This window comes from Saccostrea echinata, unplaced genomic scaffold, assembly GCF_033153115.1.
Source record: "Saccostrea echinata isolate AGI-Se365-2 ecotype Australia unplaced genomic scaffold, CSIRO_AGI_Sech_v1 ptg000012l, whole genome shotgun sequence".
Taxonomy (NCBI): Eukaryota; Metazoa; Mollusca; class Bivalvia; order Ostreida; family Ostreidae; genus Saccostrea; species Saccostrea echinata.
In genome coordinates this window covers 15,462,347-15,488,122 of record NW_026889761.1, presented here as the reverse complement: position 1 = coordinate 15,488,122, position 25,776 = coordinate 15,462,347, and the positions used below count along the sequence as shown (strand labels likewise).

At 31.5% G+C, this 25,776-nt stretch overlaps 1 protein-coding gene across 1 annotated transcript; it reads right to left on the bottom strand.

Annotated features, from left to right (window-relative positions):
- Window positions 1-13,261: 13,261 nt before the first annotated feature.
- On the bottom strand, window positions 13,262-15,988 carry LOC133186011 (placenta-specific gene 8 protein-like). The gene is made up of 4 exons (XM_061321292.1): window positions 15,955-15,988; window positions 15,087-15,232; window positions 13,568-13,707; window positions 13,262-13,409 (listed from the first exon to the last, which is right to left on the bottom strand). The coding sequence occupies exons 2-4, from the start codon at window positions 15,217-15,219 to the stop codon at window positions 13,314-13,316; spliced, it is 369 nt and encodes a 122-aa protein (XP_061177276.1). The 5' UTR covers window positions 15,220-15,232; window positions 15,955-15,988; the 3' UTR covers window positions 13,262-13,313.
- Window positions 15,989-25,776: the final 9,788 nt, after the last annotated feature.

Below are 25,776 nucleotides of genomic sequence, written 5' to 3'. Positions count from 1 at the left end.
TCTGATGAATAATCCATTATCATTCAACAATTTGTACATATAGATGTGCATTTGATGCTATGGGGTGTTGATTCATTCTCTGATCAACAAAATGTAATTTTTTTAAAAGTTATCCCTACTTTAAGTTTTAGTTTTAGTTTTATATAGAATCATGTTTGCTCTGCTCCAAATTTGTATCGTTTCATTGGACTTTCGAAATTGAATACTGTTCGTTATCTTGATATTTCATTAAATGTCACTGAGGTAATCAAACATGTAATTCAAATTTACAAAAGATGGGGGAGGACCTATAGGAAGTGTCTTTAAGATGAAGATAGCAATTTTTTCTCATATTTTTACGAAGGATATTCAATTGTAATGTTTGTTGACACTACCTTCAGACAATATATATCAGACGACTTGACTTAGATTTAACAAAACTTAACTCCTTTTACCAAGACCTGTATGAGCCTATTAGATGTTAAAGGTCATATGTGCTCAGTTAAAGTATTCAGGCCAAGTTTCTTTTACATCCAACATCTGAGGACTAAGGAAAAACTGTCTTAGTTTGATTGGCCATCCAATGTCGTTTTTGATATTTATATCAAGAAACATTTTTGAAACGCTTCTCTTAAAATTATGAGACTAGGGCCATAATTAGTTATATCTATACAGTACATCGGGAATGTCAGGGATATTTAGCCATCATTATTATATTGGTATTATTAGCAATAGTCTTGGCAACGCAAAAAATAAATTACAGAATTTCGATGTGTTAAGACTTAAGGTACGTCATTCCTGACATTTAGATCAAGGAAATTTTGAGAATCATATTTTAGATGTCTACTCAAATAGCATAACTCAAAATGGCAAAGAAAATGGGGGGGGTGTCAATGTGCATCTTGCTGGGAAACGGTACAAGTATATTGATCTTTCTGCACTTAAATTGTAACTTGTAGATCAAGCACTTTAACCTACACTATTTTTTACCAGATGTTATCTTACAAGATTTTATCAGATTTAATCTTATTTTGTGGAACATGGTTTGAATAGTATTTATTTATTAAAAGGAAATACTATACAGTAATGCTCGTTTATTATTATGTGACCTTTATGCACTAATAACATATCATATTCGGGGTATGAAAGTTCTATACGGGCAAAAAATATTTTTTATCAAGCTTTTAATAAACTGAGTGCTGGTTGTTTGAAAGTATCGTGCAATTTCAAAAAGGGAAATAATAATGAAATAAAAAAAAAATGGAGACCGTAATGTAAATTTTGAGATACTGGTCAAAATATGCAATTTTCAGGCAAAAAATGATACACATGTAGGTTTAAACTTGACTTGTTCAATATATCTTCAATTTTTTAGCGAAGTATGTTAATTGAATGTATAAAATGTGTTCAAAAAATATTATTTTAGAAACTTTTTTAATTATTCCTAGCATATTTTAATGAAAAAATTCTCTGAGTACAAATAAATGGTGCCATTATTATACAATAAAACTTTTGAAAATTTGAGAAAATATCCTTCCACAGCAAGAAATAGTTTGTTATAAATTTTATTTCTAGTCGATTTTTAGATCTCGTTTTTGATTGAATATTGAATATTGTATAATTTTGAGTAATTCAAAGTTATTTTTAGAAATTAAATTGCATTTGAAAATGTTGCATAAAGAGGTTCTGACCATTTTTAAGCTGATGAGTGACATACCTTAAATCGCCAAAAATGCACACTTTTGGGATAACTCTCTAAAAATCCTGTTAATCCCAACATAGAAAAGATTTGCGTTTTTCCAAACCATTTCCAATTCGCAAAGTGCAGACCACCTCCCAAACAAAATATTGTAAACTACAGCTTACTAAAATTAACTATAGTTTACTATAGTATACTACAGAATGAAAGTTTTAACTATATACATAACTATAGTTTTAACTATAAAGTTTTTACTATTGTAAAACAAGACGTTTTACTATGAATTAATTTTTATGTTTCATTTTCTACAATTATATTACTCACATATTATTTCAAAATTTTACATCATAGATATTGAATTCTAGAGTTATTAAGCTGCAAAATCTCAAAAAAGTTTTAAAGTAAAATTTCTTAATAAATCAAAGTATTACGATACTTAATTTAGGTAACTGTAATTTTTTGTCAATGCAGCCTCAATAGTGGTTCAAACGTTTTTCAGGGAAATAATTCGGAAAGTCTTTTTAACCCTTTTTTGAGAACAGAAGCACTAAAGTGAATCAGGTGTGCGCTGTGGCTAATGGGCCTCTTGTAAATAATCATATTCACCATATCTTTGATCTACTAATGAATGCAATGTACAGAATTTGAAAATATCGAAAAGTAATCTTTGATTTACTTATAAATATAATGTACAGAATTTAAAAAAATAATTAAAATATCAAAATATAATCTTTGATTTACAAAATACAATGTACAGAATTTTATAATATCGAAAAGTAATGATTGATTTACTAACCTAAATAGAATGTTATGTACAGAATTTGAAAATATCGAAAAGTATTTTACTTAATTTACAGAGAATAAATTAATAGGTAATACATGTTTTTTTTTTTTTTTTTTTTTTTTTTTTTTTTTTTTTTTTAAACACACATTAAAAACTTTTGGTATACATTTTGCTTTTATTATATTGCAATGTATGGTGATATCAAAGTTAAAAGAACAGGAATCTTTTTTATGGGACTCCCATATTGTCGAGTTCCCTTTCCATTTGCAAAATTCCACATGGAAAGCACCACTTCATTATTGTGTTGTCGTTTGAGACAGTCCCCTATTACCAAAAAAAAAAAATATATATATATAATCATATAGTTGATGAGTTGATCTAAATTATAGTTCTACAATTTATTAAAGCAAATCAAGTTATAAATCGATTTTCTATGGATTTTCTTAAACTTAACCTTAATTCCTCCAATGGTTCTAATCCTACTTCGTAGCAAGGTTGATCCTCCCATAACAAAGAATGTCATTAAGGGACACTCCCCGGTTCTTCTCGACAGTCTGCACTGTGTACAAGGTAGACAGCACCATCCAATTATGCCTGTTTCAGAATACTATTTCATTATTACTTTTATTATTCCCCTTTGTATGACCTAGTGCAGAAATGATTCTCCGTGCTCACTGAATGTGTTTCATTCAAAATATGAAGATATATTATATAAGAAGATTATTTTCGTAATTTTCATTGGCTGAAAGGACGTCACGTGATATTCCTCCTTTTGTGATATCGACCCGAAAGCGCGTCCGCGGAAAATGATATCGCACGACACACCGTTCGGTTGTACTAAAGTTACGTAGAACGTGACGTCATAATATAAGAAGCGTGTTTTTAACCATTGTGACGTAATGGCAGCTAAGTCTGTTCAGTTTGGACTGTGTCTGTGCATTCACTTTGAGTGATAATATAATATAACTATTATGGACTTCAGTAAACGGTCAATATGTGGTTATAAGGACTCATGGCAATTGATATTGACCTCAAACACAGAAAATGATAGCGACCTCGCAGGCTCGGTTGCTTTCACTTTCTGTGTCTTCGGTCAATATCAGTTACCATGAGTCCTTATAACCACATATCGACCTACACTGAAGTCTATAATTGTATATTATCTAGCCAGAAAATCATATTCCTCAAGGGCTTCGCCCGAAGGGAATATGATATTTCTTGGCTGAATAAATCTTCATGTTTCCCGAACATTCATGCAATAAATGTTTATTATACCGAAACATGTAAAAACTTTTTTTAAAAAACACAAACTTTTAAATTCGGCCTCGTTCTTAAATTCACTTTCAATTTTAACGTAAAGTTACTGCGCATATAATACTCCGATGAAACAATCAGCAATTTGTGACGTGAACCAGGCTATTGTGACGTCTACTTCTCTCGGGAGTTTTCGTTAAACGAACGATAACTTCTGCGGGAAAATGCACTAAGTCTTCGAAGAGGTTGAATATAATGAAAAGCATGACAAGGACAGGAAAATATGAAGATGTATGGTTCTGTCACGTGATAATCTAGAACCTATCAGATAATTTTTTGTTTAGAATAATTATAATGAGGTATAATAATTTCTGTAGGTAGATTGTATAAAACCCTCTGTGAGCATATCTTTTTTTCTCTATCAAAGAAATGTTTACAAGAAAACAATATTTTTACATAAGAAATATCTTATTATGACTAACTATTGTAAACTAATTGTTCTAAAACCAAAGGGCATTTCGCAGACTAGCTATAGGTAATAGATTAAACGACGGATTCCAAAGCTATGTTGGCCGAGAATATTATATGTTAAATCACATATATGGTTATTTACAACCATAGTTTTAACTCGTTATACAGTTGTTAGGATTAGAAATTGAACTAACATAACATTTATATGAGTCTGTATTTAACAATCAGGAAGTGGGATAATCTTTGTAGATACCAGTAATAGAAAAACATTTACTTAACATTTTTTTCTTCTTTGGCTATGGCTCACTTTTGAGAGAAACTTTATTATTAAAGACATAATCATAGTTTACGCTAATAAATCTAATTTTTAATAACACATACACTCGTGCCTTGTATTATAAAAAAAAATTGCTCACAGAGTACTGCGTTTTAATATACTGGTATCTTAATTTCTAGCATAATTCAATTTCACTCAAAACACTTTCTTGTTCGGATTAGACCAAGTAAGTACATAAAAAATAAAATATTCACATGAAAAGATAAAATGAAAATTGTGCGAAAAAGACGTTAATGGTAATCTAATAACAACCAAGCTTTAAGATAAACGTGACGACTTTAACTTTTCAATTGTCAACTTCCGTTACTTATGCAGCAATATACGTTCATCACCTGCATACGAGGTTTATATCTCTCAGTTGATTCGATACGCAAGAGCATGCTCTACGTATGTACAGTTTCTAAAACGAGGTAAATTATTGACAAACAAGTTGATGAAACAATAATATCAGCAGTCTCGTTTAAAGTCATCATTTTGTAAGTTCTATGGTCGATACAATGACCTTGTCAGCAAATACAATTTTTCATTGAGTCAAATGCTGACTGACGTTTTTCATACTAATTATTAGACCATTATTTACACACTGATTTATCCACTGATTTTTTCCGTTATTTCCCGATCATGACAAGGAGCACACGGCGGGTGTGCCCGGTCAGCAGCGGATGCTCACTCCTCCATGGCACATGATCCCACCTCTGATCTTTTGGAGGTCCGTGTTCGTTCTGCTTCTATTTTGTATTGTTTAATGGACTTTTAAGCTTGAATACTGTTCGTTATCTCCATATATTTCATACATCAGACAAAGAATAATATTTTTAATGTACGTAACTCGACAACTTTGTTGATATGACCAAAACGTGAAACACTTACATTTTGCCTTGTCTTCACACTCACAGAGCCCTGTGGTCCACTCCCTGTGGCCTTTTATCCCCGTGACCATCAGTGGATTATTAGTTACAGCCATAGGCTGTTGAACAATGACCACGTTAGTTGTCATCTATCTTGTCTCGATCCTTTTATCCTTTTATTTCTTTTTACTAAAACAAATGAGTCTTTCTTCAAAGGAATGTAATAAGTATGTAAAATAGGCGATATCTTTACTTTTTTGTGTTCAGAGTACTATTGAAAATAACTTTTTAATCAGTTATACCCAGATATAAAGGTTGAGGAAAGAAGAAAAACAGATAAACAGGAATAGGACAAAATTGATTATGCAATAAAAAAAGATATGGTGAATTAAAAGACGAGAGAGAATATACGTGATAGTCCAGCGCAGAATTAACAATAAATTTGAATGACTCTGAGCCAAACGTAAGAGGCGTACTACCATGTTGTTGTTCAACAAGCAAGTAGCATATATAACACGCATGCCTACAATCAAATTGCAAAGTACTGCAAAGTTATGTTAGCTGGTATGAAACATATCAGTTAATTAAAAAAACGAAGTTAGAGAAAATCATAATAAACTACATGTACTTCTATATACGCTGATGTGTAAACAAAATTTAAATCGACTTTTGGGGTAAACTGCCCTTTCTGTAGTTTAGAAAAACGGTACCAAGGATAAAATACTTATGTGGAAGCAATTTTTCTTCTTTTATTTAATTATTATTTTGAAACCTTAAGAGAGCAGGGAATTGACAATTTGATTAACTTTATTTTTTCTAAAATCAAGTAAGGTGAATTTTAATCAGTAGTCCTATGCCTATTAAACATATTTTCGATCTAAAGGAATGAAGATTTCCATTTCTAAGTTTAAATTTAATTATATTGCTGGGTAGTGTTTATCTTATATTTCTTTCAATTGCATGCATGACATTTATGAAATCAGTTCAGAGTTTTATAATTAAAATCATGGACATTTTGTAGACATCTAATTGTATATATTACATGTACATTGTACATCTTTCCATGAGAGTAACATGGAAAGCTAATCTTTTTTAATTACCATTTTTTAACAGATTTGTATTCAAATATCTAGAAAAGTCTACAGTTTTCAATTGTATTTCCTAAGCTCTTTACTCATCATAATCAGTAAATCTTCATACATGAAGGTATGATTTGTAAATTTTAAAGACGATATAAGCCTTTCAAAAAAAAAAAAAAAAAAAACAACCCATATTTACCTTTTTTGAATTCAAACCACAATTGAATGTCTTTGAACATGTGCTCTTAAAAGTATTTTAAAAGTAGTAAGTAGAAAATTACCTTCTCCTTATGATTATAGCGTTTACAAACCAAACTAGATTTTTATAATGATACAATAATTCAAAGGCTTCTTTAAGTACAAGATGCAGACCTGAGCAAGCGCAGATAATGTTCGGGTAAGATAATGTAAACGGGAAGTACAGTGAAGCTATAGAAATGATGATATTTTGCCCGCTACTTACAAATCTGTGTCAATCATTCTTTCTAGTTTATATAAACAATTTTTATAGATTCTGTGAGAAATTTTCTCTTTTGCATTTTTTTTTGGGGGGGGGGGGGTATAAAGAGATTATTTTGAAATTTTCTATAAACACTAGAATAATCAATTATGTTCTTAGTAAACGTACAATACTGGAGAGGTGCCCACAATTATATGTCTTCTAGATGAAGACAGCATTCCTGCTATTCCTCCTGTGGTTTTTCCTAGAAATTCAAGTTCATCTTTTGCTGACATTATCTTTAAACAGCTTAAATGAGATTGAGCAAAGGCTGTACTTTCTTATCTATATCTGTATTGTCATTGTTTCCATTAAGTATACATATTAGTCATATGTGCTCAGTAAAAACATGGAGGTAATGTCAAAAACTTCATCAGAAAAAGTGTCCCAGTTTGATTAATTTTTCAGTTTCTTTAAGGCAATCCTTAAACAAGCAAAGTATATTTTGTCATAAGCTGTTATCTTATACCCCTATTAAATCTTATGGACACTTGCTACTAATAAAATAATAGGATGCATTTATTGGTATATATATTTTTTAATTTATTCATACTAATTGTTAGACCATTATTTACACACTGAATTGTCGACGGATTTTTCCGTTATTTCCCGATCATGATAAGGAGCACACGGCGGGTGTGACCGGTCGGCAGGGGATACTCACTCCTCCATGGGACCTGATCCCACCTCTGATGTTTTAGAGGTCCGTGTTTGCTCTACTCTAAAATTTGTATTGTTTAATGGACTTGAATACTGTTCGTTATCTCCATACAATTCGATTATTTTTTTTATTTTATTTTATTTATTTATTTATTTTTGAAAAAAGATGCAAATATCAAATTTCTAAAACATTAAGTAATTGTAAATTCAGAATTTTAACTTTTTGTTATATTCCTAGAAAATTTATACAATGTTTGTATCACACTATAGGGCACTACTCAGAGATCTTGCATAAAAAGTAAGTTTAAGTGGTTAACCTTATTCATTTTACTTATATAAACATAGATCAATTATTTCTTCTTTTTTTTTTTTTAAAAAAAAGTAGCAAGTAGCCTTAGCATTTTACATTATATTCCCTTGGTATATTTTGTTGTATTTTTTTCTTAATTAATCTAGATTACTAATTAATGTAATAATATTTCACTACAACCTGCATATGGTGTTTATGTCTCCCAACTGACTGGATACTCAAGAGCATCTTCTGATGACGAGCAATTTATAATCGAGGCAGTTTATTGACAAATAAAATGATTTTTCAGGGATTTCAACAACCTCGTTTAAAGTCAGCATTTTGTAAATTCTATGGTCATTAATGACCATATCTGCAAATACAACCAATCCTTGGGTCGTATCCTGACGGACATATTTCATACAAATTGACTACGGAATATTCCTTCTACCTCAGGTCGACAGGAATTGTTTACTCCTCTCCTCTTAGACGTCTGCTCCTTCCTCCGGAATTTCCAGAGTCCGTGTATTATGTCCTATTGTTTTGATTTGTATTGTTTGTAGTTTTTTTACATGGAAGAATGAAGTAGAATTCTAAATATTTTAAAAAAAGAAAATCATTGAAGTGAGAGATCCTAATTTCAAAAAGCACACTTTTTTCTTCATTTTATTTTGCACTCTTTATAGCGGCGTAATTTTAGTTGACGTTGCTAAGCAACTGAAGAAAAATCTAATGGGTAGAAACATATGATAAAAAGAATCTCCTAAGTATTTTGATTGGATATGATTTGTTTTCGAAAGACAAAGTAAGAGATAGTGCAATCTGTCGCAACACAAAAAGGTCAAACATAAAGAACGTAATAAGGGCAATTATTAAAATGTGTTATTACGATGATAAATTTTTAATTCTTCGCTTATTTAAAATTCAACGCTTCTTGAAACAAAAGCGGACGGACATAAGACATTTAAGATATTATTTAAGATTATATTTATGTTTATTCTGTCGGTTAATCTTGATTTCCACACTTCTTTTTTAATCCTTTCTAAATTTAAAATTTCTTATCAAAGAAAGAAGTGAAAAGGTGAAGATAAAAAATAGTGATCGATCTAAAAAAAAAAAAAAAAAAAAAAAAAAAAAAAAAAAAAAAACTTATATTCATCCGTCTTTTCTAATTTCTTGTTTTTGCATCTTTTTAGTTAGTTAGTTTTTACGATTTCATTTTTAATGCCCCGAAGATTCGAAGATTCGGTGGTATATAATTTTAGCCCTGTCCGTCCGTCCGTCTGCTTGTCCGCAAATTTTAGATGAAATATGAAGATAAAGAACATTATGCAATCTTGAAAGTCCAATGAAACGATACAAATTTGGAGCAGAGCAAACACAAACCTCAAAATTTAGAGGTGGCATCAGGTGCCATGGAGGAGTAAGCATCCCCTGCCGACCGGTCACACCCGCCGTGTGCTAATTGTCATGATCGGGGAAAAAAAAAAAAGAAAAAATCCGTCGACAGTTCAATGTATAAATGGCCTAACAATAAGTATGAAAAACGTCAGTCAGCATTTGACTTAATGATAGGTTGTATATGCTGACAAGGTCATTGTATCGACCGTAAAACTTGTTTCATCAACTTGTTTGTCAATGGCTTGCCTCGTTTTAAAAATTGTTCATGCGTAGAGCATGCTCTATTGAATCAATTGAGAGACATAAACCCGATATATAGGTAATATGGGTATATTGCTACATAAGAAAATGAAGTTGACGATTGAAAAGTTGAAGTCATCACGTTTATCAAAAAGCTTTGTTGTTAGATTACCATCAACGTCTTTTTCTAGTAAAATATCTAAACATGAAACAGATGTGTCAGAATCTGTGGACTCTTTTATTTCAAGCTCTCTGTGATATATCGAGTCGACATATAAATGAAAGTAACTATTGTTAATTTATAATAGGTCGTCGATATATCGAAATGTCGAGTTGAAGGCCACAGCAAGTGTTTTCTTCTTCTCATGTAGAAGCTTTTGAATAAATTCTGCTTCATATGAATACAAAATAGGTTTTAGGCATACAGGGGAGACAACATAGTCCCCAAGTAAGGATTTATATAGTTTATCTGGAACATGGGCTATAATGTTTGAGAGTACACATGTTCTCCGTATCCGGACACGACAGCCAGGGAGCCCTTCATGTGGACCCGATATTAACTTTACTGGAAATTCCTTGTCCTTGAATTCAGGCCAAAAAGTATTTGCAAATTTTGCAATCTTGAAAAACATTTGGCAGTTGGAAATAACACTTATTACGGTATACGAATTCAAAATAAAGTAAGAACATTGCTGCAAATTTGTATGCCACAAAATGTGAAAGCATTAGCGAGTTTCACAATTTACTGATACAAACTGTAGAGTGTCCTATCAGGAACAGTTATTGATGGAATCCAGTGAGAGTCAACAGGAAAAAGAATTGGTTGGGCATTATAATGCAGAAAAAGATTCTACCAGAAAGTGAAGGATTACATGTACATGTATGTGATATGTGAAGAATGTGAAAGAATAGTAAATTGTCCAGATTGTGTTTTATGGCAGAAGAATTGAAGAAAGTAAGAGATTCAAATGATGAAAAATTTTATTAAAGACATGAATGGTTAAGTAGCTCACAGAATAGAGGATTTTTTGTCTCACATTTGTCAAAAAAATCCAATTCATTGCACCTCCTGCAGTAAAAAGGCAGTTTTTGTCTGAAATATTTTTAAAAAATGTTTGTATTGATGCATTGGAAATTTGCAGAAATTGTTTCTGCTTAATAAACACTCAAATGAATATGTTTATCAAATGACTCATCTGCTGAATTATGTGTTTACTTCTGTAAATATTTAGTAAGTATGTATACAACTATACATGTATTAAGTTAATTAAGGTACTTGTTTACTCATATAAAATTGAAAAATAACAAAGGAAGTTTAGATTATTTTGTAACAAAATATCTCAAAAATTTGATCATTGACACGTACTTTGTGTTTTTAAATATTTTTATTTCTTTTATGGTGCTTTCTGTATGTAAAGATCAACCAATAAGAGTAATCACCAGTCACATTTTTTGAATATTTGAATGAAAAAAGATTAATTTTTATGCATAAAATATTGTGAAACAGGAAATTTCAGAAAATAAAAACGTGATAAACTTGTGTGATGAAATGTTTCATTTATCTGCTCTCAAAAAATATTGTCAAAAGATTGAAATATTAACGTTTAAAAAATCACATCTATTAATGGTGAATTCATGCCATAAATTCATTGGCTAATAACAAAAAGTTAGGTGATCAATACATACGTGTGTCTTAGTAATTCAATGGCTGAGTTTTGATTACCATCAATGGATTTTTTTTATTCTGAGTAAACAAGTATTTTACGGCTTGTACATTATCCATGTAATGGATTATAGGAGATTCATAAATACAACCCCCCCCCCTTTTTTTTTGATGTATTATTTGGATTCAAAGTCATTATCTATTAGATTGTGAGTTATGAATGTTTAAATTCTAAAATGCAGATATAAAAAACCTATAAATTATTTTTTTGTATTTTTGGAGAAGTTTTTAGGTATTTTATGAGTAGCGCTAACTGTTCTTGAAATCTTTGATGTGAAAATTTGACAAAGTTTGTCTTTCAATTTTTACTAAAATGTAAGTTTGCCAACAGCAGTTTTTTCATATTTTGTTAACATAACCATCCTTTACAATAAGCAATAAAATTAACTACATTAAAATATCCACTTTGGTTGGTAGAGTTATTTCAATTCTACAGAAAAATGTCACTTTTTACAAAAATTGGAACAGTGCCAATTTTATGACCTTTTTGCACTAAAACAAAATGGATGTCAATCATCCTGACTATGCATCTAAGAAGAACTAACCTTTGTACTTTTACTACAAAATAAATTCTTTGAATAATTTTTAGACTTGCAATTTTATTTCTCCTCTAAATATGACTAAAAATTTAAAATATTACCTCAAATTTTGTTGCATAAGAGCTATTTTTAGTAACAGGCCATACAACTTAGACGGGTTTGATTAGCACAATAAAAATTTGTCTGATTTCTATTTATGCATACTAGATTTGGCTCACAAAGTTTGAAGGCAATCAGAGAAACTTGCTTTCGGACCATTTTGCATGATTTTCTCTGAGACATGCTATTAAAAGGACCAAGCAAAAACAAGCACACACCTATTGGAAAATTAAATAAGTGTGATCGTGATTCAACTTAACTTAGTCATAGAGTATACTGAAAGTTCTCGGGGAATAAGCAGACCTTCGAGATGATAATAATTTAATGCAGAAGGCTATGACATGACAGTTACATGTAGCAATTCGACATGACAGTTAGCAATTCAACCACAGACGTATTACACACGGTTTAGTTACGGTACCCAGTCAAATATCCCAGTGAACCCCTGTCTAAGTAATTGTAAACTGTTGTAACCAATATGTATCAGTGCATGAGTTTTGATTTTAAATATCTTAATTTTATTGAAGCTAATGACAGAATAGGAATGATAATGTCATGTGCAGATGAAAAACATTTGACACAGTTTAATAGTTCTCACCAATATGTTCAGTTTATAAGTTTTTATAAACCTGTTTTGAATGATTTCTTTGAATACATACAAATGTTGGTTAACAGAGAGCTTTAATTAACCCTTTGTTATCCCCTCGCACGGAGTTGGAGGGGATATAGTAACGCGCTTATGTATGTGTATTAGTTTGTGTGTGTGTGTCACTTTGTCCATGTGCGAAAAGGGTGACGTAATTTGCACTGGGATCGATGTCGAACACTGCCTTGATCCATAGATATGCTCTTTGCGATGGAATGCTCCGCTTTGCTGTGCCCTTGTTTTGTTTACTTTTTATTATGATTAAAAATGTTATTTGAAATCAGAGGTTTTTAGTGCTTTAACATTTACGGAGCATTTTAACTAATACAAAACTTCGATCAAAGGTTTCAATTCATCCCGAAAGCCTTTCGAAGAGGCTTAAAATAAGGGAATTCCTGTTTGCTACTTGTTATGGAAGCTATGCAGCATATGCATTCATACTCAATTTAACGTTTTGTTCAATTTCATAGTATTTCTGATGATTTTGTTTTGTAGTTTTATGTCATATTCATGGCTTCACATATCTTTAAGTGAAGTATTTCTGTTCTTTCCAGGAAACTGTTGCTTGCAAAGATTCACATACATTGTATGTGAATCGTTGCAATCAATGATCATTGTACACATAATTTTATTCTAAAGTTAATAATATTTATAGAATAATTTTGTTTTTATTTCGAATTAAAAACAATCAGATAGGAAAAAAAATATCAGTTATTGTAGATAAAAATTAGAAGTTATGAAAGAGAGTAAAGTTCTTTGTTCAAAATTATGGAACACCCATGTGGTCAAGTTCTCGATTCATCTGGCATATTGCACATGGTTGACAGAAAGTTATTACCATACAGTCCTTAAATGCGGAACCCTGCATAAATATACAAACACTTTTTATTAAAAAAAAAATGATTTTAATATAGAAATTGTGGTTGATGGTTTTTTTTAATTATCGTTATTAAAGGAAAACGTTTCATATACATTGTACATTGTAATAGATTATAGAATTTTTCAATCGACATGAAATACCTTGATTCCCCCGATGGTTCTTATTCTGCTCCTCATGATGGTCATTGCTCCAGTAACACAGAAAGGCATACAGCCACCCTCGCCGGTCCTCGTGGCCAAATTACACTTGACATATGATTCACAGAAGAATGTAAGTAAGCCTGTTTAAATGCCATACATTAGAAGCATGACTTTATTGTTCTATGCCGTCAAGATTTTCAATAAGTCAGTTCTAGATCTGTTTTCAAGCAAAAATTATGTTCTTGATGAATACAATATTAGTATGTTCGTTTTCTTCATCATTTCTTAATGCCGAGATAAAATGAATGGGTTTTTTTTTTCAAACTGATTTACAAGAGAATAATAAGTACAAATTCCCACTTTATCTGTCAAAGAAATTACTGTTTTGTGAAAAATCTATGGACACAACGCTTTCTGAGTCTTGGAAGAAAATTAGTTGTACGATATTAAGATATTGATTACAGTAACGCTTTTTTGTTTCTTTGTTTGTTTGTTTTATTTCATATACACAATTGTTGAATCTTGATTGAGTGCAAATGTTGATCTAAAATGATATTTTATAACTAAAATTACAGCAATATTTTATGTGTGATTTGACATATACAACATAGAAAAAATGTTGCCCGCGTGGCTCAGTGGTGAAAGCGTCTGCTCTAGAGTCGCGGAGTAAGGAGTTGATCCTTAGGTCGCGGGTTCGAATCCCACTGTGGGACGTGGAGACCGGTCCTTCGGATGAGACCGTATAAACCGAGGTCCCGTGTCGCAGTAGGTGCTGGCACGAAAAAGATCCCTCACTCCTCAATGGCCCTGATTGCCGAGCATAGGTCAAAATTTGCAGCTCTCCACGGGCAAGTGGTGGCGTCTCCATACGAGTGAGTGAAAATTTCTCGAGAGGGACATTAAACAACAAACAAACATGGAAAAAAATAATATGATATATAATATAAGTAGATCTGAATCCCTCAAGTGACCGATGGTGATCTATTTTCGTCTGTCGTCGAGCGTTGTAAGTCGTCAGATATTATTTGAACATTTTCACTTCTTCTCTGGAACCGCTTAACCATCTAACAAATTTTGGTTTGTATCATCTATGAGCAAAGGGGAACAAAAATTGTGAATTTCTTGATCACTCCCCACCCCTACCTTAGAGCCTGAGGGATAGGGACAAAACCATCAAATTGATGCAGTTTTCAAAATCTTCTACTTTATTCCTGAATATCAAACAGATAAACGAACCTTCAAAATTGTGAAATTCATGGCCCCTGGGTGAGCGGATTTGGATGGTGCTAGGGTAGGATTCTATTGACAGAAGTGGTGGGGGACATCTAAAGGAATATTTACTATATTAAAATACTATACTACGTTCTACGGGACTGGATTCTTGACAGGGTTATGTTATACTCAAGAGACCATTAAGGCCCTTGGGCCTCTATGATCACATTATTGAAAAAAAAATTACATCTCTAAATTAAATGTAACGATTGAACAACTTTGTTGTGGTTGAAATTTTGACACTTACTCGTTTTGATATCGGAGAAGATGTCAAACAGCCCCGTACTCCACTCTCTATGACCTTTAATGTCAGTCACCATTAGCCGATCATCGGGAACAGCAGCTGCTGTTGGTTGTTGAACAATTACCGTAGTCGCCATACTGTGCAGAGTTCTTTCACGAGTCAAAACCTCTGTAATCGGACCTCATTTTTAAAATCAAATGTTCATACGTTGCAAGGTAATAATTTTCATAAAATAGTTTCTGTTGCAATTAGTTCGTGGTTAAGACTTTCCTTGATTATTTAGACTATTTGTTTTAAGTAGAGAACCTAAATGGCGACAGAAATGGAAGGTATTTGATGATATTTCTCGTTATATTTATTTCCTAACACTAATATAAAACACTTCTAGGAATTAAAAGTAAATGTAAAAGGCGAAAACAAATTATACATATAGACAGGCGATACCAGTATTCCTATGCATTTATAAAATTGTGCATTTCCACTAAGACTAAAATTTGATTATTGCTGAAATTTTGACACATCGTTAATGTGATTATGAAATCAGTGCTGCGTTTAATAATTAATTTCTAAAAACAAAGTAGTGCATATTTAAATTGAAAAAGTTAGATAAAAAATTAACTTGGTATGTGCCAGTATTTGAATAATCTTAAACATAGTAAGTCTACAGTTTTGCAATTCATTACAAAAGTTATGTGCTCATTTCATTTTGATAATACTTGAATTCTTTTAAAATTAGTACATTGCACTTTTTAAGAACCATCTAATTAGGCCTAGGCTTTTCATAAAGTTCCATATCTACTCTTTGAATTAAAACCAAAAAAAAAAAATGTCATATATTTTTAAATGTATACAGAAATGGTAATTACAAAACAATTACCTTCTTCTTCCCAATTCCAGTCTTTAATTTAATCAGCCATTAACTGATTATTTTCGTTAACGAGAATTGCAATGTTGCTTTTTTTACAAGATACAGACCCACGCTCGCTGGGTAATGTTGGTTTATGGTAACACTCGTTCATAATATACCGGACATGCTGTGAAGTGAAACTTTAAGATTAACTGATGATTGGGTTACGCCTACTTACATGTATATGTCACTTTGGCATTTTAGTTTATATATTCAACGCTTTCTTTATTATTTTCTTCTAAAAGTTGCGTCTTTTACTTTCAACTTTTGAAATACATGTATATTATAATAAGGATATTCTTTTGACATTCTATACTGACACTGAAATTATTGGGCGTGTATCTTGGAAACTTACAATTAAGTAATGGGCATGCTGACAATTAGATGTCTGTTAAAAAAATCTGTTTTAGGCGTAAGGAAATACACAAACTCTGCTTCAGTGTATTTAGAAAACTGGAAGGCTACCTATGAAAATTACTCGATTGTATAGAATGCTCAAATTTTGGTTCAATTAAGGTTTAATTTAGTGAAAATTGAATAATAAGAAACTGTTATGATTAACTTTTTGATAACTGTGACAGATCTAGAATAAAAACAGTAAGAAAAATTGGGCCTTTTGTATTAAAGAAAATTTGTATGAAATTGGATTAGGATACATGTTGTGTGAACAAGATAGAGCTTGTTCTAGAATTTTTTTCCCAATTATTAAACAAAGACTGAATGGCATTTGTGTTCAAAATCTTATGGAAGAAATCAAGTATTCATCAAAATGTAATATTTACAAACATATAATAGACAATTTTTCTTTACAGTATTATCTTTGTACGCCCATGTACAAAAAGGAAATTAGTCGAATCAGGCTCTCATATCATAATCTGGAAATTGAGACAGGACGACATAATAAAATACCTAGGGAGAGTAGAATGTGCAGAATGTGTAAAAGTGATATAGAGGATGAATACCATTTTGTTTTAATTTGTCCACATTTTGAAAAGCTTCGTAAAAATATATCAAGAAGTCATCTGTTTTTTAAATTTGTACATATGGATATTCTCCATGAAATCATTATTGTTCTATTGCATTACATATATGTAATCTATGAAGACTGCTATACAATGCCATTATATGTAATATTTTGTATTATATGTTATTGTTGAAATGCGATAAGATGTATGAATAAATAAATAATAATAGATGTTGACACCCTTTTTCCTCGATCATATTTTTCATATAATCATTCAATTTCTTTTTTTTCTTTTGCAACAACTAATGTAACCGGTTTGACTAGGATTAATCAAAGTTACGCCTCTTTATGCCAAGATGAAATATCAAAATAACGAACAGTAAGCAAGCTTAAAAGCTCATTGGAACAATATAAATTGGGAGCAGAACTTAATTTAAGGATCTGCTTTTCATATTGAGTCAGTCATTAGATGTCAGTCATACATACTTAGCTGAAACGTTCAGTGAAGTCAAACATTTCACGTCCTAAGACAACGGGAAAACTGTGTTAGTTATTGCAATCCTTGAATAATCAAACTATATTTTTGTCAAAATTGGTCATTATGTATTTTTTGAAGACATGAACAAGAATCTCGCTCGGATTTTTTCTTCTTTATTTTAAACTTACCCGAGCCTTATGTAAATAGAAATTTAACAATATTTACATAGCTTTTCAAAAGCCTTTCATAACTCTTTATCACGTATACTTTTGGTCCGAAGTTTTGTTAATAGAACAAAAGTGGTACAGGTAGTTTTTTCGTAATTGACGGGAGAGGCTCTGTTTAATCTTGACATTAAGCCTCTCTTTATGTGAACAAAATAGTTTGATCAATGAAGTGGCAGGACATAATGACTGCTGCACAAGAAGTATGTTAAATATGATTAAGAAAAGGGATCTGTATATATTGGAAATCGTTCATTAGAATGAAAGAATGAAAATATCTAGGTGGTACCAAAACGGTACGAAATAGAGGAGGTAGAAAATAATGACTTTAAACTACCATTTTAAAAAAGATTTATTGATTAACATGTATTCCTTTAAAAAAAAAATATCATAAGCAACGACATAGCCAACCAAGCCATTTTTGAATAAAAATTATAATTTATAAAAGCATTTATTGCACTACTCTGGATACACTTCATAACACCATAGAAATTAGCTCATGTTCTTCCGCTATTTAAGAAAGATGACCCTTCTATCACTTCAAATTATAGAACAGGCTCTTTGTTGAGTTGTATAAGCAAAATATTTGAAAGAATTATTTTTAAACATGTATACAATTACCTGTATTCACATAATATTTTTCATAAATATCAAGCAGGTTTTTTTTTGAACAGGCCTTTCCACAGTATATCAACTCTTAGAAATATACCATTCTAAAGTAAAAAGCATTGATGAAGGTAAATTCCGCTGTATGGTGTTTTATGATTTATCCAAGGCATTTGATAGAGTCTGGCATGAAGGCTTAATTTACAATCTAAAAATGTATGGAATCAATGGTGATATGCTAGATTGGTTTGATAGTTATTTAAGCAATAGAACACAACAAGTTATGTATAGACATCTTTTTTCCTCTGTGGGACGAGTAAAAGTTCCCAAGGGCTCAGTACTCGGTCCCTTGTTATTTTTAATATATGTAAATGATGTGGCTGAAAATATGATATCTGTTTGTAGACTATATGCTGATGATAATTCGTTACAACTATTTGTTCAGATAATATTAATCATATTGAGCAAAATCTTAATCATGATCTTAGAATACTAAATGAATGGTCAAAGAAATGGTTATTGAAATTTAACCCACAGAAAACCAAATCTGTATTTTTTTCATTTAAAAAATGTGCAGCAGTTTCCTAAATTATTTTGACAATTGCCAAATAGAATATCATATAGAGCACAAACATCTTGGGATACTACTGTCTTCCAGCTTAGGATGGTCTGATCATATTGATATCATTATAAAGAAAGCGTACAAAAAACTGGGGCTACTAAAAAACTAAAATTTACTGTGTCAAGAGATATTTCATCCTAGATGTATATATCTTTTATTAGGCCAAAACTAGAATATGCTGTTGAAATTTGGTCTGGATGCATAAAGACAGACATTGAAAATCTTGAAAAAGTTCAATTTTTTGCTGCAAGAATAGTTTCTGAGCTTACAATTTTTGCTTCAAGAAGTCCATTATATTTGAAAACAGGTTGGAAACCTTTGTAATACAGATGAAACAGAGAAAAACTAATAACAATGTATAAAATGTACAATAATTTAGTACCTACTTATATACAAAAGAATGATTGCACTTAGTGTACAAAACGTGGCCCCCGGTAAATTGCGCAAAAATATAGAAAATAGCCCAATGAGATGAATAGTGCGATTCTTCTATGTCTAAATCGCAACTTTGCGAAATTACAGGAATTAAAAGTCCATAAAAATAAAGAACGAAGCTGTGTTTTGTAAGAGGGGTCACTGCAATTCACGAATCTCCATTGATATTCAAAGTTATTCCGATTTTTAAAGCCGTAATACATTTTGAGCGCATTGTTGCCCAAATTTCTCAAAAGGACAGAAGGTGTATAACTGTTGGAAATTCATCATATTTAAAGGAGAATTTTGGGCAAGCCTGCGCTCGGGGTAAACTTTTTGAAAAAAGGTACAAAACAGCCACCGTTTCCTTCACTATTCACGGGAATTTGCATACAACTGACCTCATTATGACCTGCTAAATATTCCAATTTATCACGTGATTTGTAGACTCAGGTAACTTTGTGAATACAAAAAAATCAATAAATCACGTGGCTTTAGCTCCGATTAGCAGTTCAGACCGTTACATTTCCAATTGATCAACATCGAATTATTTTTTCTGACCAGTATTTTTAGAAGTGCCAAATATTGCTAAAATATTCATTATTTTGTAAGTAAATTTAACTTTTTTGAATATTTTCAAACCGGTATTTTTTCTGTAATTTTGCTTATTTTTCTCTGTAATTTTACTTACTAGTATTTTTTTCTCCCCATCCCTTCCTTTTGGTACATTTTCTACATTTTTGCTTTGTATATTTTATATCAATTATGTAGGGAGAGAGCTAAAATAGGCTGACCCTTCTACTAAATTCCATTTACTTTTCTTAACAAAATATTCTTTAAATTAAAACATACATCTATATTGATTTCAAAAGAGTTCAATATATACTTTTCAAAGGAGTTCTTTAGGTATGTATAAAATTCCTATTTTGGTAAAACCCAGGCCCGTAGGAAGCAATTTTAGTTTATGGGGCACAGCCATACATTTTCAGTTTGGGGACTATCAACTACCAAAAATTCCTTGACAAGAAAAAAAAGGGGGGGGGGGCATCAGACGTAATTATTGAAAGAGCACAAGTGTATGGTAGCTATGTTTTCTATAGTGTTCTATATATCAGCAAAATTATAGGGGGGGGGGGACTCCGTGCTCCCCCTCCGGTTCCTACGGCCATGAAACCGATGATAATAGTGGCATCCGATGGATATTTATTATATTGCTCAGGTATAAGGTCCACATTTTAAGACAGAAAAAATGATGATGCTACCATTCATAAGAAATATTTGACAGTTGAGGGTAATGGAATTTTAAATCGGGCAAAATGTAATGATATTTTAGTTTTAGTCCTTGGATTTAGGGGTTCGCTTGGGGGCTCAATGAGTTTCCAAGGCATAGTCTACATCTTAGCAATAGCATCATTCCTCAAAATGTTTTTGAATGTAAAAATATAGGTACATGGGATAGAAGTACGTATGGATTGTTTAACACCGGAGAGCTAACTGGGACAAAAAAAATAACAAAGCAAAACAAACAAGCACACATAAAATTGTTTTAGTGATTAAATATCACTACATCATCGCAAAAAATGTTTTGTTTTGTTATTCCGCATGTTCCGTACAACAGTATTTACTGTACTTAAATACGGAGAGAGAGTTTTATATTATTTTAAAAATTCGATACGGCACTAATCTTTTTGAAAATACAGAAGAAGTTGTTTTTCTTTAATATTATTATATTTTCATTAAAATAATGTGATGTGTGTGTTTACGTGTACAGGTAAGGCTGGTTTATTTAGTGTTGATTTTCCACGTATACGCCACGTACGTTTCTTAAATTGTGATCGCAACTTACCCAATTTAGAATAAAAAATATTTTCGAAACAAAAGTAACCTGTCATTCACCTGTTGTTTTTTAAGTAAGCTGCTAGATTTTGTTTATTTACTATACGACTTCAAGGATCTACCAGAACCTACCAAAAATTGGGGAAAAAAATCTAGATTTAGGGAGGGAGTACATGTACATCTTCAAGATCCAGTCCCCTGCACCCTCTTTCAAAAAAAAAAAAAAAAAAAAAAAAAAAAAAAAAAAAAAAACTGGCTTCATCCTTGAGATGTTTAAACATGTTCTTTGTGTCTACTTTTGTGTATAAATATTTTCTTTATTATATGCTGAGTAGTTCCCAGAAGCCATTATATAACTGGCTATTACATGTTTTCAATCGATCGATGAAATGCCCCGCCTACTCCGAATATTAATGAGACACAATTAAAACCCAGCTCGGACAAGCGCAACATTCCGGAATTAACACCCACTAGTGGGCATTTTTAATTACATTTAATAAAACTAAAGCGCCGTTTTCAATGTAAATTTTTGCAAGTAATGTACCACATAGATAACAAAATATGGGTTAGGTGTAAAATAATGAAGATTTGAGTTAATTAGATGATGTTAGAGGGGTCCTAAAAAGGGGCCACGGCAATATGCTTAAGTGGAAACATCCTTTAGTACATGATTCAAGAGGCAATATTTCAGGATACACTACTAGGAATTCCTTAACCCATTCTTTGCCAAAATACAGATTAGAATTATTTAACAAATCATTTATTCCTGATACTGTCAGAGAGTGGAATTCCCTCAGTCTTAAAGCAAGGGAGGCAACATCTATTAAAATTTTTAAGAACTGTCTGCACAACAATATTGTAAAAACCTCAGAAATATTTTTCATATGGAAAAAGGTTTTTGAACATAATTCATACAAGATTAAGACACCATTACATTTTAAACTGATTTATTTCGCTGTAGTTTAATAAGCAGTCCAAATTGTTCATGTGGACTACTAGAAGATGCATACCATCTGATTTTCGCTGGTAAAAATTATGCAAAAGCAAGGAATTCCTTAATGAGTAAGCTATTGTCATTTAATAATTTATATGTTATAGATGTATATTTAATGCTATGGGGTGATAATTCTCTTACTAATGAACAAAATGCTGAACTTTTGAAGATTATTCAAACTTTTCTAAATGAATGTGGTCGTTTTTCAAAAAAAGCTTAATTTTTTCCCAATCTAAATCTATATTTGTACATTTAAAGATCTTTTTTCTATATCTACTATGTATATGTTGTAGACCATATATATATTCAGCTGAAACGTTCAGTCAAGTCAAACATTTATATTTACATATATATAATTTTGGCAATTTTACAAAATGTTGTATAAGGAGAAGACTACATGTATCTATTTGAACTTGTATCTAATCCTTTTGACTCTTTGTCAATAAAATATGTTCAATTCAACCTCGTAGAACAGACAGCAGAACGATATTATACTGATTTAGCAAAAATATGCTGAACAATTACTCTGGTTTTTGTACACATATTGTACACCGCTTTATTGTAGTGCATTATATGAATCAAATGAATCAAAACAACAACTACTCTAACAGCGTAATGTATTCCAAAACATGTATGTCATACAAATAGCGTATAACAACATTGTTATAGCAAAACATTTAAGAAATAAAGTATCATTTTTAAACATCTATCGGGATATAAATACGGGTTGGTCACGAGATCAAATTCCATAAAGCCCGAAGGGCTTTATGGTAAATTTGATCTCGTACCAACCCGTATTTATATCCCGATAGATGTTTTAAAATGATACATTATTACTTATATTTACATTTGTGACTTATTCATATTATATATTAGCCTGATTATAACCTTTAACGTGTGAAATGTTTTATTTTTTCAAACTCAACGGCACAACTTTGATCTATTGATTGCGCGTCGACCCTTTATGACGTCACTGAGAAATTACGTCGAACGTTTATGACGCGAGGAACCCGTGTTTATACGGATATAGATACGCGTTGCTTTTAATAGTGTTATATAAAAGAAAACATTTCCAAATGTAAATATTATCATAAAAATGGCAAATTTTTCTCCGTCTTTTTTCTAGACTTCATACAAATTTTGCTATTTTTTTTTTAATGAAATTAAATTTCTGATATATGTTCTTATTTAATTATTTAATTCTTATTTAAGTTTTATCTTTTGATAAAATGATTCTGAACAAACGTTACATGTAAGAACATAAGAGCTCTGTGACTTATATGTACACAGAATGATTATATATTTTTATTTGCTAATCTATGAAACATCTCGTTGAATCAAGACCTGACGGACGAAAGACATTAAAGATATTAAATATGATTGGGATTTTTTCTTTTTACTTTTTACTTTTTTTTTTTGCTTCCGTTAAACTTGTTTGTCTGATTAATTTCTTGACTTTCACACGACTCTCTTTCTTCCGGTTATTATCCTTTTTTTTTCATCTTCTTCAATTTCTAACGGACAAAATCCAAAAAAGAACTATGTATTATTTTTTATTCTTTAAATTTAACATTAAAAAATTATTCCGTTTATCTGTTGTTTTCTAATTATTATCTTGTTTTCTTCATCATCGGACGGATATTACACAATTTTCCTCCGTTTCAACAATTGTGTCTTTTCATTTTCTTACGACCATTACTTTATTTGGTCCCATATTGCCCTACCCCTCGGGGCCATGATTAAAACGAACTTGAATCTGCACTACTTGGGATGCTTAAAACATATTTTAGCAGTTTGAAAAGGATAAAGTTTTATGCGCATGGTTGCGCCTTCATGACTGCATGACAGCAACACCATTAAATAAGAACATATACATGTAACATTGAAGAACTTCAGATACGGTTTTCGTATTAAATATTTGACTACAGATTGACATATGCTGGATCACAGGCACTGGGGGAATGCCCACCACCCTTTCCATTTTTTTTCTTTCAAAACTTTAGATCGACCACCCTTTCCATTTTCTGTCCCCCGCATTCGCGAAAGCGAGGGAACATTAAATCTCATTCGTCTATCAGTCTTTCTGTCAGTCTGTCAGTCACAAAAACTTTAACCTTGGTCATAACTTTTAAATGAGAAGAGATAGGGCTTTCATATTTCACATGTACATTACCTGTTAGAAGACCTTTCCAAATATACTATAATTTTTTACTCCGTGACCTTGACCTTGAAGTTTGACCTCCTTTTCAAAAGTTTTAAAATTACTTTAAACGGGTCAAAACTTTTGAATGAGAAAAGATAGGCTTTTCATATTATACGTGTATATTATCTGTGACAAGACCTTTCCAAATATTTTATTTGTTTTAGTGACCTTGAAGATTGACTTACTTCTCAAAAAGTCTATCTTTGCTTATAACTTTTGATTGAAAAGTGATAGGGCTTTCATATTTGACATGTGCATTACCTGTGACAAGACCTCTTCAAATATACTATGAGTTTTGATCCCTTGGCCTTGAAGTTTTACCCACTTTTCAAAAATCTTAACATTACTTTAAATAGGTTATAAAATTTGAATGAGAAAAGATAGGGCTCTCATATTATATATGTACATTACATGTGACAAGATCTTACCAAACATTCTATGGTTTTTGACTCCGTGACCTTGACCTTGAGGTTTGACCTACTTTTCAAAATGTTCATCTTTACTTATAACTTTTGATTTACAATAGATAGGGCTTTCATATTTGATATTTGCATTACCTGTGACAAGCTGTTTCCGAGCATGCTTTGCTTTCTTACCCCTTCACCCTGACCTTAAAGTTTGATCTAATTTTCAAACATTTCATCAGTGTTTCTCACTTTTGAAGGCGTGAAGACAGGGCATTCATATTTGACAAGTGCATTACCATAACAAGCACTTCAAAATGTATCACGATTTTTAACCCCATGACTTGGCCATGAAGTTTGACCTAATTTTCAAAACATTTTAACATTGCTGATAGCTTTGGATTGAGGGAAGATATGACATTTTCATTTGACATATGCATTACCTGTTTCAAATTAAACATTTCCAATTGTATACTCTGGGTTTTGATACTTTTTCACATGTGCATTACTTCGGATTGTATTATGATATTTGACCTCATGGCCTTGATTTTGAAGTTTGATGTAGTTTTGAGAAGCTTTAATCTTGCCATATCTGTTTTTAATTCAATAATTTCGGGGGGGGGGGGGGGGGCAGGGGAGGGGTGTATAATGCACAGACAAGACAGGACACATAAACAAGACAGTTACAATATGCCATATACAAATAATGACATCCCATCCACTAAGACATGGGGGGCCGCAAAAATGAGGGACCACAATTCTTTGATTTTGCTTGTTCTTTTTTTAATTTTGGATCGACTCAATATTTTCCCTTTATGTATTCTTACTTGTTTTATATGTTATCGATAATGTAATCATAGGCACTCCCCAGCTTAATTGTTAAAAAATATATATCTACTATACTATAAACATACATGTAACAAGGCATGAAACTAGCCTCCATGTTGGATTCCGCTTAGGGGCACTTTCTGACTAATAGCGAGAATTTCTTGCCAAAGTCGGACTTTTCTCAGACATCGGAAGCTGTCATTTATTGAAATA